The sequence below is a fragment of the Rhinoraja longicauda genome, chromosome 25 (assembly GCF_053455715.1).
Source record: "Rhinoraja longicauda isolate Sanriku21f chromosome 25, sRhiLon1.1, whole genome shotgun sequence".
NCBI classification, from domain to species: Eukaryota; Metazoa; Chordata; class Chondrichthyes; order Rajiformes; family Arhynchobatidae; genus Rhinoraja; species Rhinoraja longicauda.
This window is the reverse complement of record NC_135977.1, coordinates 6,815,387-6,831,082: the sequence shown is the minus strand read 5'-3', so window position 1 is coordinate 6,831,082 and position 15,696 is coordinate 6,815,387. Positions and strand designations below refer to the sequence as shown.

General features: G+C 45.3%; 1 protein-coding gene across 2 annotated transcripts in view; it reads right to left on the bottom strand.

Moving 5' to 3' along the window:
* Positions 1-15,696, bottom strand: part of ptpn11a (protein tyrosine phosphatase non-receptor type 11a) — a 55,903-nt gene that overhangs the window by 28,215 nt on the left and 11,992 nt on the right. For both annotated transcript variants that reach the window (XM_078421911.1, XM_078421913.1), the window contains exons 4-5: positions 14,513-14,705; positions 4,219-4,335 (exon numbers count right to left, since the gene is read on the bottom strand). In XM_078421911.1, the coding sequence (XP_078278037.1) occupies positions 4,219-4,335; positions 14,513-14,705 (310 nt within the window). The remainder of the gene's footprint in view (positions 1-4,218; positions 4,336-14,512; positions 14,706-15,696) is intronic.

The window sequence follows — 15,696 nt, the reverse complement described above, 5'->3', positions numbered from 1 at the left end:
CTGCCTATCCATATACGTATGTCAAAAAGGCACCTTTCCAATTTTCAGAAGCCTGCTGGGAATGTGTTCTTACAAGTCTATGGAGAATCAGAGCAGACTTTTATAATCTAATTGCACTATATACTGCTTCCTGTAGGAAATGAATAACGACTCCACTCAGAACTGGTTGCATCTCACGTCATGTTTTGATTTATAATGTAAAAGGTTTGCAGTGCACTGCAGAGGTCTGTGTGGGAACAGTACCTTCGGGGAAGGTACAGCAGTAATCCCTGGTGGATGAAGCAATGTGGCACTAATATACACTGCACTGGCCCTGCAAGCAGAGTATCATTCAAATCACAATAACTACACCAACCATCTTATTAGGAATCGATCAGCGTGAAGCTCCTGAAGCAGTGCCTTCAGTATACTAAATCTAGGCTTTTAATTGGAAATCATCAGGGCTTCCAACACATCAATTCATTCAGATGTTACACAAAATGATTCGAAAAACACTAAGAAAAGGATCATTATTTTCTAATGGATACCTCGTGCTTTGGTTATGCTAATACAATTGACACCAACTCGGAGCACAGTAGACGCAGCATTTTATAGACCTCTAGCCTGGCCTTCCCCCCCCCCACCCTCTCATCTGCAGCCACAAGTCATTTTTTCCCCAGAAAAAGGAGCAGCTTGAGCTTACAACTCCATCATTGACATTCATTAAAATGCAAGACTGTGCCAGCTGAATATGCGGACTTTTACCCCCGTGCTCCAGTGAGAACGCAAAAAGATAATGTCGCCACTGCGTTCCGGTTAAGATATTAAACCCAGACCCCATCTGCTCTCTCAAGTGGATGGAAAAATAATTCTGTGACGTTGTTCTGGAGAGCAGAGCTTCTGTGCCTTGGCTGGTACATACCTTTCAATCAATATAACTAAAACAGTGTACCTGGTCATGGAATGGAATATTTACTGTCACATGTGACAAGTCCCAGCCTCCACCGCCCGCGCCCCGTGCCAGACCTCCAAGGTCCACCGCCACGTCCAGCCCCCGTACCAGACTTTTGTGGTTCCCCCCGTCCGTTTTTACCACATCCATGTGGATTTGGTTGGTCCATTGCCCTACTCTAGGGGCTACACTCATCTACTAACGGTGGTCGACCGTTTTACTCGTTGGCCGGAGGCTCTTCTGTTGTCGGACACCTCGGCGGCCTCCTGTGCACGGGCCCTGACGCTACATTGGGTTGCCCGTTTCGGCGTCCCGGCTATCATCACTACCGACCGGGGCGCCCAGTTCACCTCGTCCCTCTGGGCCGCGCTTGCGCTGTTGTATGGGTCCCGCTTGCAGCAGACCACCACCTACCATCCCCAAGCTAACGGGATGGTAGAGCGTTTCCATCGACAGCTGAAGGCGTCCCTCTGTGCCCGCCTGACCGGCCCTGACTGGGCCGACCAGCTGCCTTGGGTCCACCTTGGTATTCGCACGGCCCCTAAGGCTGATCTGGGTACCTCCTCGCAGAACTTGTTTACGGTTCGCCCCTGCGGGTGCCGGGTGACATTATTCCCTTGTCCTCCCCCTTGCCGTCGTCCGTCCCGTCGGTTTTGGCTTCTCTCCGGGCGCGGATAGGTTCCCTGGCCTCAGTCCCAGCCTCCAGTCACGGAAGTACAGCAGTGCACGTGCCGGCGGACTTGCAGTATTGCGAGTTCGTTTTCCTCCGGCGGGACTCCCATCGCCCCCCTCTACAGCCTGTTACCTTTACGTTACAGGTGGGAACCCGTCAGGAGCTCGTTTCTGCCACCCCGGCTCAAACCGGCCCACTTGGACCCGGACCGTCCCGTGCTGGTGGCCCAACCTCCTCGCCGGGGCCGACCTCTGGACGGCACACCTGTTTCCCCAGCTGCGTCTCTTCCCTCACCCCTCGTGCCTCCACCGCCCTCGGTTGGGTTCACTCTGCCTTTTCTAGCTACGCCCCCATCGCCTACACCGGCGGGCTCCACCTTCCCTCCCCCTCCAAAGGAGTCCCCATCGTCTCCATCGGCGGGGCCCTCCCCGCCTCCTGCCACGCTGGCCGTACCGGCCTCCCCTCTTCGTACACGTTCGGGTCGGGCGGTCCGGGCGCCCGTGCGGTACGGTATCGAGGGTTCTGGGGGGGGGTCATGTAGGGACATAGGGATTGGTTGGAAGGGTCCGAACCCTCGGATTGGCCAGCAAGGTCACGAGGTGGGTTAGCGCGGTAGATTCGTCAGTCTAGCGTTGGAACCCTTTTAGGTAAGACGTTAGGTAGTAGTCTAGAGCTTTGAGTGTTACGAATTGTCACGGGGTTTTTAGAGCTGTATAATAAACTTTTGACTGCAGCATCCATCGCTATCGGACTCACTACAAGTGCACTTTAGGAGCAAAAACACTCCAAGGTAAAATCACAAGGAACTGCAGATGCTGGAATCTTGAGCAAAACAAAGTGCTGGAGGAACTCGGTGGCACAGCGGTAGAGTTGCTGCCTTACAGTACCAGAGATCCGGGTTCAATCCTGACTACAGGTGCTATCTGTATGGAGCTTGTACCTACGACCTGCGTGGGTTTTCTCTGGGTGCTCTAGTTTCCTCCCACACTCCAAAGACGTATAGGTTTATAGGTTGATTGGCTTCGGTAAAAATTGTAAATTGTCCCTCGTGTGTGTATAGGGTAGTGTTAGTGCTTAGGGATCGCTGGTGGGCGCGGGCTCGGGGGGCTGAAGGGCCCATTTCCATGCTGTATCTCTAAACTAAACCAAACCTCAGCAGGTCAGGCAGTATCTGTGGGTGAATGGACAGGAGGCGTTTCGGGCCAGGACTCTCCTTCAGACTTCAATGTACTTCATTGGCTCTTAAGTGCTCCAAGACATCCTGCTATTTTGAGAAGTGCTCTCTATCAGTTGTGGATCCCTGAGTGGAGTTTATAGATCAAGAATAATATTGCCCTGGAATAGGAGTCTTGCCTCTCAACGTCTTGTCGTATGTTAGATTTCTGATGCTCCTTACTGTTGTTGTAAGATTTTAAATAGTTACTCCTGCCTCCCCCTAGTGGGAGAACCACAGCCACTATACATGGTATCCAACAATTCAGATCAGTGAATATAGATTTTTTAGATTTAGAGACACAGCGCAGAAACAGGCCCTTCGGCCCACCGGGTCCGCGCCGCCCAGCGATCCCCACACACTAACACTACCCTACACCCACTCGGGACAATTTTTACATTTGCCCAGTCAATTAACCTACATACCTGTACGTCTTTGGAGTGTGGGAGGAAACCGAAGATCTCGGAGAAAACCCACGCAGGGCACGGGGAGAACGTACAAACTCCGTACAAACACTGCAGGTGGAGGATAGAATGGGGTGGGGAGGGGGAGTCTAAAACAAATATAGAAAATACTGAAATTGATCAGCAGATAGAAAATACTGGAACTTATCGGCAGATAGAAAACCAACCACCAACATTTATGGAGGCTAATTGAGACTCCAACTATGGTAGTTAGGGAATTGCCAATTGTTGGAAGTAAGATGAGAATTGGTTCAACAGAGGGTATGTTTCACTTAAAGCAAATGCATCAAGGTTTGCAGTAGCATAGGAACAAATCCATCTTACATTTCTTCCTATGTTTACTTGGAATAAAGTCAAAGTTATTCCAATGATGAATATTGGATCAACACACGAGGATTTTACAATAAATGTTTTTATCTAACATTCAGGATTGTTCATATCAAGCTATTTGAAAATTCAGCCTGAAAGAACCATACATGGGTCTAGGACAATGTAATAAAAATGAACTGCAGATGCTGGTTTATACCAAAGATAAACACAAAGTGCTGGAGTAACTCAGTGAGGTCTGGCAGCATCTCTGGAGTACATGGATAGGCGATGTTTCTGGTCGGAACCCTTCTCCAGACTGTTTGCTCAATCAGTCTGAAAAAGGGTCCCGACCCGAAACGTCACATATCCACGTCCTCCAGAGACGGTGTCTGACCTACTGAGTTACTCCAGCACTTCTGTTCCATAGAAGATTCTAGCATCTGCAGTTCCTCGTGTCTCAATAATCAGCAGTTGCTCTGCATCTGCAGGAAGACAAAACAATCAACGTGTAAGGCGTTCGGCAGAATACGGACAAGTCGCTCCTAAATGCACCGTCACTCTAACAACGATTCCTTCTCAAGCCACAGCAGCAGTGTTTTGTGCCACAACTGCTTGACATGCTGATTACCTGTTTGAGCTGCAACACAGTGCCCAGCGTCTCTACCATTGGGTTCTTTTTGTAGTGTTCTACCAGGTCCGTCAGTGAATCGAACTTCTCTCCTCCCCCAACATCGTATTTTCCATCCTGTACAAAGAAAGACAAAATGAAAAGTAGAGATAGCGCAAGAAGCCGGGCAATTCACGTAATTAATCTTTATGGACATGGCTGAACATCCATGTTCATCTAGTTACCACAGATGCAAACACAGGGAAGACGTACATAGTAGAAACAAGGAACTGCAGATGCTGGTTTACAATATAAAAGGCACAAGGTGCTGGAGTAACTCAGTGGATAGGTGATGTTTCAGGTCTGGACCTAAAGGAAGTGCATAGCATGGAAAATCCGTAGCACACCTGCATGAATTAAATATGTCATCTTTGACCCAAGAGTAATCTCTTCACTTAAAAATACAATAGGAATTACTTAATGCCCAATATTTAAAAAAAATTTAAGTGAAAATGAAGCCAAAATCTTACATTGCCTTGATGCAACGACACCGAGTTGCTTCATATCTTAAAGAATACAGTTGTATGGCTCAATTCTTGACCAAGGGCCTTGATATTCACCAAGGGCTGGCAAACTGTCTGAGAGGGAGAGGCGGTCGGGCCACCAAGAACAATTATGGACCCGCAGGGGGTCCGCCAAGAACAAAGGTGGACCATCCGGACAAGATCGAGTACTTTGTAACTTTGTCGGCACCAGATACCTGGCGACTCTTTGCGTACTTTGTGCATTGCAGGCAAAAACAAAGGATTTCACTGTACCCTCGGTACATGTGACAATAAAGTATCATTGAATCATTCCTAGTGATTTATTTTAGTGAGGTAGGAGCCACAGGATGAAAAGAAAAGGAATAAAGTAGCAGAGCTGAGAGGCTACAACCAATATTGCATCACAATAGTACCAGGGCAACAAAGGCGGAAAAGTGCCAGGCATAGAGAGGAACATTGGATCGTGGGACGACCAAAATGGAGGTGACCGCTGCATGGGCTTAGTGGCCAGCTGCAGCTGGGATGGGAAAATGGCGCCTTTTACACATGGACTCAGTGGGACATGCATGCTGGACTGACCGGGGCGATTGCGCTTATGTACAGAATAGTCTTGCTGAGCGGTATGCAAAAAATGTATTTCTGTGTACCTGGTACACATGTCAATAAAGAAACCTTGGGGCAGTTGCACAAATGAGTATATTCCATCATGTAGACCAGATCGTTAAGGAGACTAGAAATGTCGCATGAGTAAAATAAATCTTAGAATTAAATTAATACATTTTGCTCGTCTCCTGTTTTGGCAATAACCCAATCCACTAAATATCAAATTATTTTTATGAACCTGCCACCATGTAACAAAATAAAAACAGACTGCAGAAGGTAATCAGCATGAAGTCAACAATGTGAACAAGCAGAATTAGATTTGATCCCGCCACTTGTCAAGGGGAACGTCAATCAATGCCTGCAGTTCAGGGTTTATTAATTGTGGCCAACAGCTACAGCTAGAGATGCTGTTCACTGCCACTTGTAATTATACACTGCACTTCATGATTAAAGACACTGTCACTTGTGGTGACCAAGTTAAAGAAATCAGAGTTGGCATTTGGAAGAATTGAGGGCGTTGGAGGGGGTTAAAAACTGGAACAGTGAGAGAAAAACAGACAAGGATGAGTTGAAGACTCTTTCTTCAGACTCCACCAATACTCTCATGGAACGTCGAAAAGCATAAATATGATTTTGATAGCTGTCACATTTGCTTTGTGTGAAAATCCAGGCAACTACAATTTTTTTTTTACACTAATGACAGAATTCAAGTCAATTAATTTCTCCCTTCTTCTGAAAACTACCGCCTATTTATATGCAAAGGTATGGGTACTGGTTTATTATTGTCACATATGCCAAGATAGTGAAAAACCTTGTTTGCATGCTATCCGGTCAATTCACAGCCTACATCAATACAACCAAGGCATATGCAAGGGCAGCAGGTAGTGCAAAGAGAAAATTAACCAAGTGCAGATTACAGTATAGTGCAGGTAGACAAAAAGATAGGTTCGGAGATCACGACTTTATGACACCTTACAAGAGGTCCATTCAACAGTCTGAAAACAGCGGGGAAGAAACTGTTCCTGATCCTGGTGGTACATTCGTACAAGCTTTTGTATCTCCTGCACAGAAATAGACACAAAGTACTGATGGAACTCAGCAGGTCAGGCAGCGTCTCTGGAAACAGAGGATGGGTGATATTTGGGGGTCGGGACCCTTCCTCAGACTTCTTCTGCAGTATCTTTCAGCATCTTCTGCACGATGGAAGAGGGGAGAAGAGGCAATGACCGGTGTGAACGGTCCTTGATTATGTTTACAGTACTCTTTGACACCATTTTCCTAAAACCTTCTTGTTTTATGAAGCCCCCGTAGAAAATCATGTAGAATCAAAGAATGATACAGTTAAGGACCCCAATCGAACCGAAACGTCGCCTCTCCGTGTCCTAAAGAGTTGCTGATTGACCCACTTACTCCAGCAAGTTTGGTTCTTTGCAAGATTCCAGCACCTGCAGTTCCTTGTGTATCCCTACTTTTTCTTGCTTTTGAATACAAACACGCATTTTACGTTTGTGCACCCCATTGGAGGTTTATCGTGCATTTTGTCCGAACTAGAATCAATGTAGAAACATTTTCTATATTTAAATTATCCAAACCTCTGCATTACAAGCTACTGCCTCATATTTCCCAACCTAATGCATAATCAGAGCCAACAAACCTTCCAGGCCGTTACCAACAAGCACTGGTGATGTAGACATCAGAAATTCTAACAGAGGAACAGATCTGCTGTGAAGCTTGTATATTGTTCAACCATTACCCCACAATGAGATTACAAGTCATTAAATTATTTGATGGATGCTAAATTTATAGCCTTCTGTCTCAGCAATGATTACTTCACGAGCAGACATTGAGATTAAACAATCATTGCAGTACTGACCCAATTCAATAGAGGATGTTACCTGTGTGAAATTCCCTTTAATGTAGATTGACCATTGCACACCAGTGAAAGTGTGAGGCTGCAAGGAGCTGTAACACAGCTGGAGTCTGGGCTCTGTGACAGGGATGTTGACACTGCTAGGTACTTGCAAGCACCATCAGCTGATAGGTATTCACACATACACACACAGTGGTGGGCGCAGGTGAGTGCCCATGCCCATTCCTAACTCCTGGCCCGATGCATCACCCATCCTTCCCCTCCCTCATCATTGATCCTCCTCCTCGCTCAATCGCCTATGTTCCTAAGTCATAGGAGCAGAATTGGGCCTTTCGGCCCATCGAGTCTACTCTGCCATTCCATCATGGCATATGTATTTTTCCCTCTCAACCCCATTCTCCTTCCTTCTCCCCATCACCCTTGACACCGTTACTAATCAAGAATCAGTCAATCTCCGCCTTAAAAATACCCAATAACTTGGCCCCCACAGCCATGTCTTCCTCGCCTTCTGTATGAGCCTGCCCACTTACTCCCCTCATCCTCAGCTCACTCCCTCTCTCTAGCACCTTCGTGATGGCACACTCTTTCTTTCCTACAAGAGCCCCCTCCTCCAACTTCCTTCTGACCCCCCCCACCAAATCGCACCCGACTCCCCTCCCACCCCATCTCAGTACTCCTCCACCCTGAGAAAAAAACGTGGCAAAATGTGAATGATTCACTTTTTGCCACGTTCAGGAGAATTTTTCTGGTGAGCTCGAGGCCAGCCTGGTGAGAGTTCTCACCCGATCGGGGATTGTTTTATTGAAAGACTAGCAATTGCCCAGGGATATACCTGGCCTCTTTGGAAACTGCATCTCAAGACAAACAGTTTCAGCACAATTGCATCTACCTGACAATGTGGAACATTGCCCAGATTTGTACTGTTCAAAAAAGCAGTACAAACCCAATCAGCCTAATTAACATCCAATTAGTCTTTCAGTCATTAACAAAGCCATTATGAATGTGTGTCAACAGTGCTATCAAGCAGCATTTGCTTCCCAATAACCTGCCCACTGAATACCAATCTGGAGTTTGTCTGGACCACTGCACTGCAGACTTCGCCAGAGTCTTGCTACAGTAGGGTGGCACAGTGGCAGAGTTGCTGCCTCACAGTGCCAGGGGCCCGGGTTGGAACCTGACTACCAGTGCTGTCTGTACAGAGTTTGCACGTTCTCCCTGTGACCATGTGGGTTTCCGCTGGGAGCTCAGGTTTGCTCCCACATTGCAAAGATGTCCAGGTTTATAAGTTAATTGGCTTGTTAATTATAAATTGTCCCTTGTAGGGCGGCACGGTAGCGCAGCGGTAAAGTTGCTGCTTTACAGCGAATGCAGCGCCGGAGACTCAGGTTCGATCCTGACTACGGGTGCTGTACTGTACGGAGTTTGTACGTTCTCCCCGTGACCTGCATGGGTTTTCTCCGAGATCTTCGGTTTCCTCCCACACTCCAAAGACGTACAGGTATGTAGGTTAATTGACTGGGTAAAATGTAAAAATTGTCCCTAGTGTGTGTAGGATAGTGTTAATAGTGTTAGTGTGCGGGGATCACTGGGCGGCGCGGACTTGGTGGGCCGAAAAGGCCTGTTTCCGCGCTGTATCTGAAATATAAAGAAAAAATTTATGCGTAGGATAGGGTGATCACTGATCGGCGTGGACTCAGTGGGCCGAAGGGCCTGTTTCTGTACTGTATCTTTAAACTAAATTAAAAAAACACACAGCAGTAAGCACGTGGCAGTAATAGAGTGCAGGAGATGTTGCCTGGAATGAAGGGCCATAGTTGTAAGGAGATTAATTTGGCTGGATTTATTTTCACTGGAATGTAGCAAGCTGAAGTGTGACTTTATAGAGGTTAATAAAATTATAATGCATAAATAGGATTAATAGTCAGAATCTTTTTCTGAGGGCACTGAATCTAGAACTAGAGGAGCTAGATTTAATGAAAAGAGGGGAGTCAGTTAAAGCAGTAAGCTTTTCACATACAGAGAGGTAACAGATCTGGAACAGCTGACGTTGGTGGAGGCAGATACAATTGTGATGGTTAAAAGGCGTCATCGGGAGAATTTTTAAAACTAGCAAATATATAAAGTAATTGGAAGAGCTTCTTTACGTATGTAAAGATAAAGTTCTTAAGAGGTAAAAACTGGAGAATTAATAATTCCAATATAATAATTCATACCATTACCATAATAAGCCGATACCAAAATGATGAATAAGGAAATAACAGATGTGAATAGTTTTTAAAAACCCCAATATATATTAAAGAATACCCCAAATGTTATAGGACAATGAGATAATGTGCTTAAAGCAATTAATGTCATTGTAGAAAATCTGCAGGCAACCTAACAGGAACGGGAGAATGGAAATGTCTATGCATTCTAAATTTTTGCGAGCAAGGGATTTCAACGAGGCAAGAACAAAGATGCAGCTTTTCTTTAAAGCGGTGAATAAATCAAATTGATTAAACAAAATTAAGACAGGCATGGCAGAGCAGGGGACGTGATGCAGCTGCAGCACTAAGTAAGTGGAAGCTCTAGCAAATCATTGAGATCTATGGGTCTTGTGCACAGGCCAAGCAATCTTGGCTCAGAATTGATGAGCTGAAAGTAGCAACATTAGAAAATAACTTAGCTAGGCAAAACCAACATGGTATTATGAAAGGGAAATAGTGTTCAACATTTTTATTAGTTATTCTTTGAGGCCACAACTAGACGGATTGATGAAAGAAAACCAGCAAAAACTGTGTTCTTTGATTTCCACAAAGCATTCAATAAAATGTGCCATTTGAGAAGGTTACCACACATGTTGAGGGCAATGGCATGAACGGAGGCTTAATTAATTGAGGACCTGATTGTGATCCATTCAGGTTTGTTGTTGAGATAAGGATGTTAGAACAATTAATTTGTGAGGACACAATAAAATTATAATTGACAGCTAACCGAGTGGACAAAGTATGACAGGGAGAAAGAGTATAACATGAAGAAGCATGGTTATTCATATTGAAGGATTAGAAACATTGAAACAGGAATGACTGGGTTTGTATGATGAGTGTTTGACAGCACTGGGCCAGTGCTCACAGGAGCTTAGAAGAATAAGGAGGGAATCTCGTTGAAACTTACCGAATCGTGAAAGGCCTGGATAGAGTGGATGTGGAGATAATGTTTCCACTATTGGGAGAGTCTTGGACCAGAGGCCAGAGCCTCAGTATAAAAGGATGTACCTTTAGAAAGGAGACGAGGAGGAATTCCTTGAGTCAGAGGGTGGCAGATCTCTGGAATTCATTGCCACAGAAGGCTGTGGAGGCCATGTCAATGGTTATTTTTAAGGCAGAGATTGACAGATTCTTGATTAGTAGGGTGTCAGGGGTTAAGGCAGGAGAATGGGGTTTGGAGGGAAATATAGATCAGTCATGATTGAATGGTACAGTAGAATTGATGGGCCGAATGGCCTAATTCTGCCCCTATAATTTATGAATTTTATTTACATTTTGCAAATATTAAAAGTTAGCATTTAGACAACTCCGAGGACCCTCTTACAAAAAAGGTTGAAGTTAGCTTGCTGGAAGAGTAGGTGATTAGAAAAGTAACGAAAGAAAGAATGGAAGCCTATATTGGAGGGAGATAGAGTAAAGAATAAGAACGTTTTTTTCTCAATTATAATTGGGTTCTACTTGCCTGGAAGGCATGTAGAAAGTGTTCTCTGGATTGATTCATATTTCTGTTCCCCGTCTTGGAATATCTGACGGTTCAGTGCTAACTGTTCTACATTCTGAGGAATTCTCCACCATCATCCTGACTGCAATCTACATCCCACCTCAGGCATGTGTCCTGGGCAAGTTGGTGCATGAGGAGTTGAGCAAGCGATCAGCAAGTACAAAATGGCGTACCTCAGAACCTCTCATCATCGCTGAGATCTTCAGCCAGGCTAGTTTGAAGAGGTATCCACCAAATATAGATAGGATAGGTTTAGAGAGATATTTTGTGTACCCTTTTTTGTAAGAGGATCCTCGGAGGTGTTCTAAATGCTAATTTTTAATATTTGCACAATGTAAATAAAGTTCATGTTCATAAATTATGGGAGCAGAATTAGGCCATTCGGCCTATCAAGTCTACTCTACCAAATGCAGGCAAATGGGACTTGTGTAGATGGGACATGTTGGCCAGAGTGGGCAAATTGGGCCGAAGGGCCTGTTTCCATGCTGTATGACTCTAAATAACCATCAAAACATCACCTTCCACTCCAAAGGACCAAAACACTCAACCTGCTATACAACCATCAGGAACACCTACAGTTCCATCTTTCACCGCACTTTGGAGAACCTGACCACCTGACTGTGCTTATTCTTTCTGCACACACACAGAAACTGAAGAGCCAGGCACCGGCATAGAGGACTACGATGCGCTAGTCAGGGGAGGCAGAAACATAGAGGAGCAATTATGGGGCTGCTTTGAACCGGTTGACTGGGCCAAGTGCAAATTTTCGTCAGCAGTCCTGAATGAATATGCCACAGTTGTCACCGACTTCATAAAGAAATGATGGAGTGCGTACGCACAAAAAACATTGAGTCTTCCCCAAAGGCCTTGGATGAACCAGAAGATTTTAAAATTGTAATCTAAAGCGTTGGGATTTAGGAACGGTGACCCTGAGTCATTTAAGACTAAAGGCCACCACAAGCACAAAGACAATTCAGAACTAAGCTGGAGTCACAGGCAGATGCTCAACACTATGGCTGGGCTTGCATGCTATTGTTTCCTCCAGGGCAAAACCAGATGGCATACATGGTAAAGATGCATCACTTCCAGAAGAGATCAGTGAAAGAGAGAACAACAGCACACCTTTATGAGCTCCTAGTCTCCGATGATCCTGTGATCTCAATCTCAAAGGATGATGTAAGAGCAGCCTTCAAGAGGGAGAATGCACAAAGCGTCCCACCCAGGCTGCATACCTGGCTGAGTGCTAAAGACCCTGTACAGACCAACTGGCTGGTGTATTCAAGGACATCTTCAACTTCTCGCTCTGTGGTCTGAGGTTCCCATTTGCTTCAAAAATGCATCTATCAAATTGGTGGCCAAGAAGCGCATGGTGACGTGTCTCAAGACTACTGTCCAGTCGCAATTAGAACCACCATAACAAAGTGTTTGGCTATGTTGGAGATCAACTCCTGCTCACAAGTGACCTGCATCCACTTCAACTTATGTAGGAAGGACCATTGTGGGCTCCACTTTCCCCTGATCATCGTTGCTGGCTTTGATTTGTTCTTTTCATTCATTTGTTCTTTTATACCTTTTCACATCTCTTGTTTCCCTCTCCCCGACTCTCAGTCTGAAGAAGGGTCTCAACCCAAAACGTCACCCATTCCTTTTCTCCACAGATGCTGCCTGACCCGCTGAGTTACTCCAATATTTTGTGTCCACTTCAATTTCCCTATTTTCACACCAGGTCCACAGCAGATGGCTCTCCATTCTTCTCTAGACCATTTAGATAACAGGAACACATACATCAGGCTGCTTTTCAACAACTACAGCTAGGCGTTCAACACAATCATCCCTCCATACACATCACTAAGCACCAAGGTCTGGGCCTCCATACCTCCCTTTGCACCTGGATCTTTCACTTCCTCATCAGGAGACTGCAATATGTGGATCGGTAACAACATCACCTCCTCGCCGACCATCAACACAGACGTCAAGGCTGCGTGCTTAGCCCCCTGCTCCACTCTCTTTACACCCATGACCCTGTGATTAAAGCATCGCTCCAATGTTGCCGATGACATCATTGTTGTTGGCCAAACCATGGGTGGCCAAGAGACAGCGTACAGGAAAGAGATAGAACACCTGGATGAGTGGTGTCACAACAATAAACCTCTCGCTCAAAGTCAACAGAACTAAGGAAGTATTTGTTGACTGCAGGAAAGGGAAGTCGGGAGACCATGTGACAGTTTTTATGGTGGGCCTGCGATGGAATATCAGCAGCTTCAAATTCCTGGTATTGACATCCTTTTCCTGTCCTGGTCCCAGCACAGATGTGATCATGATAGAGGCACACAGCACCTTGTTAGATATTGGAAGAGATTCGTCGTGTCACCGAATACTCTGCTCAAACGTTCGTAGATGTACTGTAGAAGGTACCCAAGGTACCTTCTACAGTACATCTACGGGCGCTCGAGCAAAATATTCGGTGACACGATGTACGTTAATTGTAATGTACAGGAATGCACGAAGCTGCAGAGAGTGGTGGATTGAGCACCATCTATCACGGGCACAGCACTCCCCATCATCAAAAGCATCCATGTGAGGTTCTACTTCCAGAAGGCCACATCAAGGATCCCTGCATCCAAGCTATGCCCATTTCGTGCTGGTACTGCCGGGCAGGAGGTACAGTAGCCTGACGTCCTATATCACCAGCTTCAGAAATTGCTTAAACCAAACTGCACATCTTTAATGCTATGAACTAACCCCTGTGAACTTATGAACTCTAATCAAAACACAACAGAACACTGGAGACCACCTTTGCACTACAATGGACTCGTTTTCTGATTGTGCTTTGCACTTATCTTGTTTATTGCACTTTTTCTTTTCACTGTTTTGTTCAATGTGTAATTTAAGCATTACGTACGTCTTTGTGTGTTGTCCGAGTCTATGTGGCTGCGATGCTTCTGCAAGCATGATCATTGTACCTGTACCCCACCATAGTCGACCATATGACAAACTCAATTTCACTTGGGATGAGGCATACATGGAAAGATTTAGCAGAATTCTACGAGATTTCAAAAAAGGTCAGTGATCTCATTGAAGCAAGTAATATTTTGAGTGCATGGGAATGTAAAATTGGGTGGCAGTTTTAGGATAAGGGGCTTCCTAATAAAATGGAGATGCGAAGGAGTTTCTTTGAGAGTCTTTTGAAATTCTCCACACCAAATTTGCCACATGGATGTGACTGATTTTGCACATTCACGGCAGAGATCAACTGTATTTTTATACTTAAAGGAATCAAGAGACAGGCAGGAAGTGGAATTAAGACCAATGATCGATTCATCCATTGAACAGTAGAGTGGTTCAAGAAACTGTACAACGTATTCCTGTTTCTGTTCTTGCTTTCAAACATTAGAATTCTAAGCAGTGCTATTTAACATCAGAATCACAAATACACCTCCAAACATCAATACTCTATTATGATACACTTCTCACGGTATTGGTTACAGTGAGTTAAAAGAGCCCAATTTACGTTTGTTTAATGTTAATGGACCACTTAAACATCACTTACCTGGCATCGGATCATCACGTGAGTGACTTTGGATTTCCCCTCACTGCTCTCCCCTTTGTCGTCCCCAGTCCGCACAGATAAAACAAAGTCTCCCGGATGGCTTTGACTCTCTCGCACAAGGAAGCTTCCTGGCTTTCCTTTCTCCGTCAGCAGCTTCTCTGCCTCTTTCCCCGAGAGGTGTCCGTGGAACCACCTTTCCAAAAATACATTGTTAATAGAGCAACCGAACAGCCATCAGTGAACGCACCTGATTGTGACAAGCTCAAGTTCTAGGAACAATTACAACCTCAGTTCTAATAAATTCTATACCTAACAATTAGAACCCAGGAACAAGTAGCGCGAGAGCCAAATCCTCACAAATGTTGTAAATTGAGCATGAAACTCATGACCAAATTGGCAGCGACAAGCCCTACCCTTCCATACGCATCTGAAACAGCAAAACATTGTCTCCACGCCAAACTCATCAGAAGGGCAGGCAAACCAATGTCAATGTCTTCTCCAAAGTATTCTTTGGAGACCCTAGTTGCATTCAGTCAGCTCTGCAAGGCCTTCCAAGTTGTTAGCATGTCTGACACCATACGGTTTATTTTTTAAACAAACCATGCTTGCTGGATGGAGAAAGAGAGACCGTGAAGATGATCTCCAAGCTTCCTTTAAGAAATGCAACATGCACCAAATCCTGCAAATCTCTGGCACATGATCACACCAAGGGGCTTTTAAAATGGTGGCGAGAACCTTAGATCCATGTCAGAGTGCATAGGCCCAGTGGTGTCACCTCAATAACTGCCAACCCACCCATCAGTCCCTCTCTTGAGGTAACTCCCTTGTCTAACCTGTGGGAGAGCCTGTGGTTCCACAATTGGGTTCAGAACCAGAGAGGAAGTCAAGCCATCCGAGATCCCAAGGGATTTCCTCAGAACTTAATTTTTCCTGAAGCATTCAATCATAAAGATATAAACTACAATATCAGTGCAAGGTTTGTACCGTTTCATAGAGTCATCGAGTGATACAGTGTGGAAACAGGCCCTTCGGCCCAACTTGCCCTCACCGGCCAACATGTCCCAGCTACACTCGTCCCATCTGCCAGCATTTGGTTCAGATTCCTCCAAACCTGTCCGATCCATGTGCCTGTCTAACTGTTTCATATTTTGCTATCAGTTTTAGCTTTTGATCCAGCCACGGTT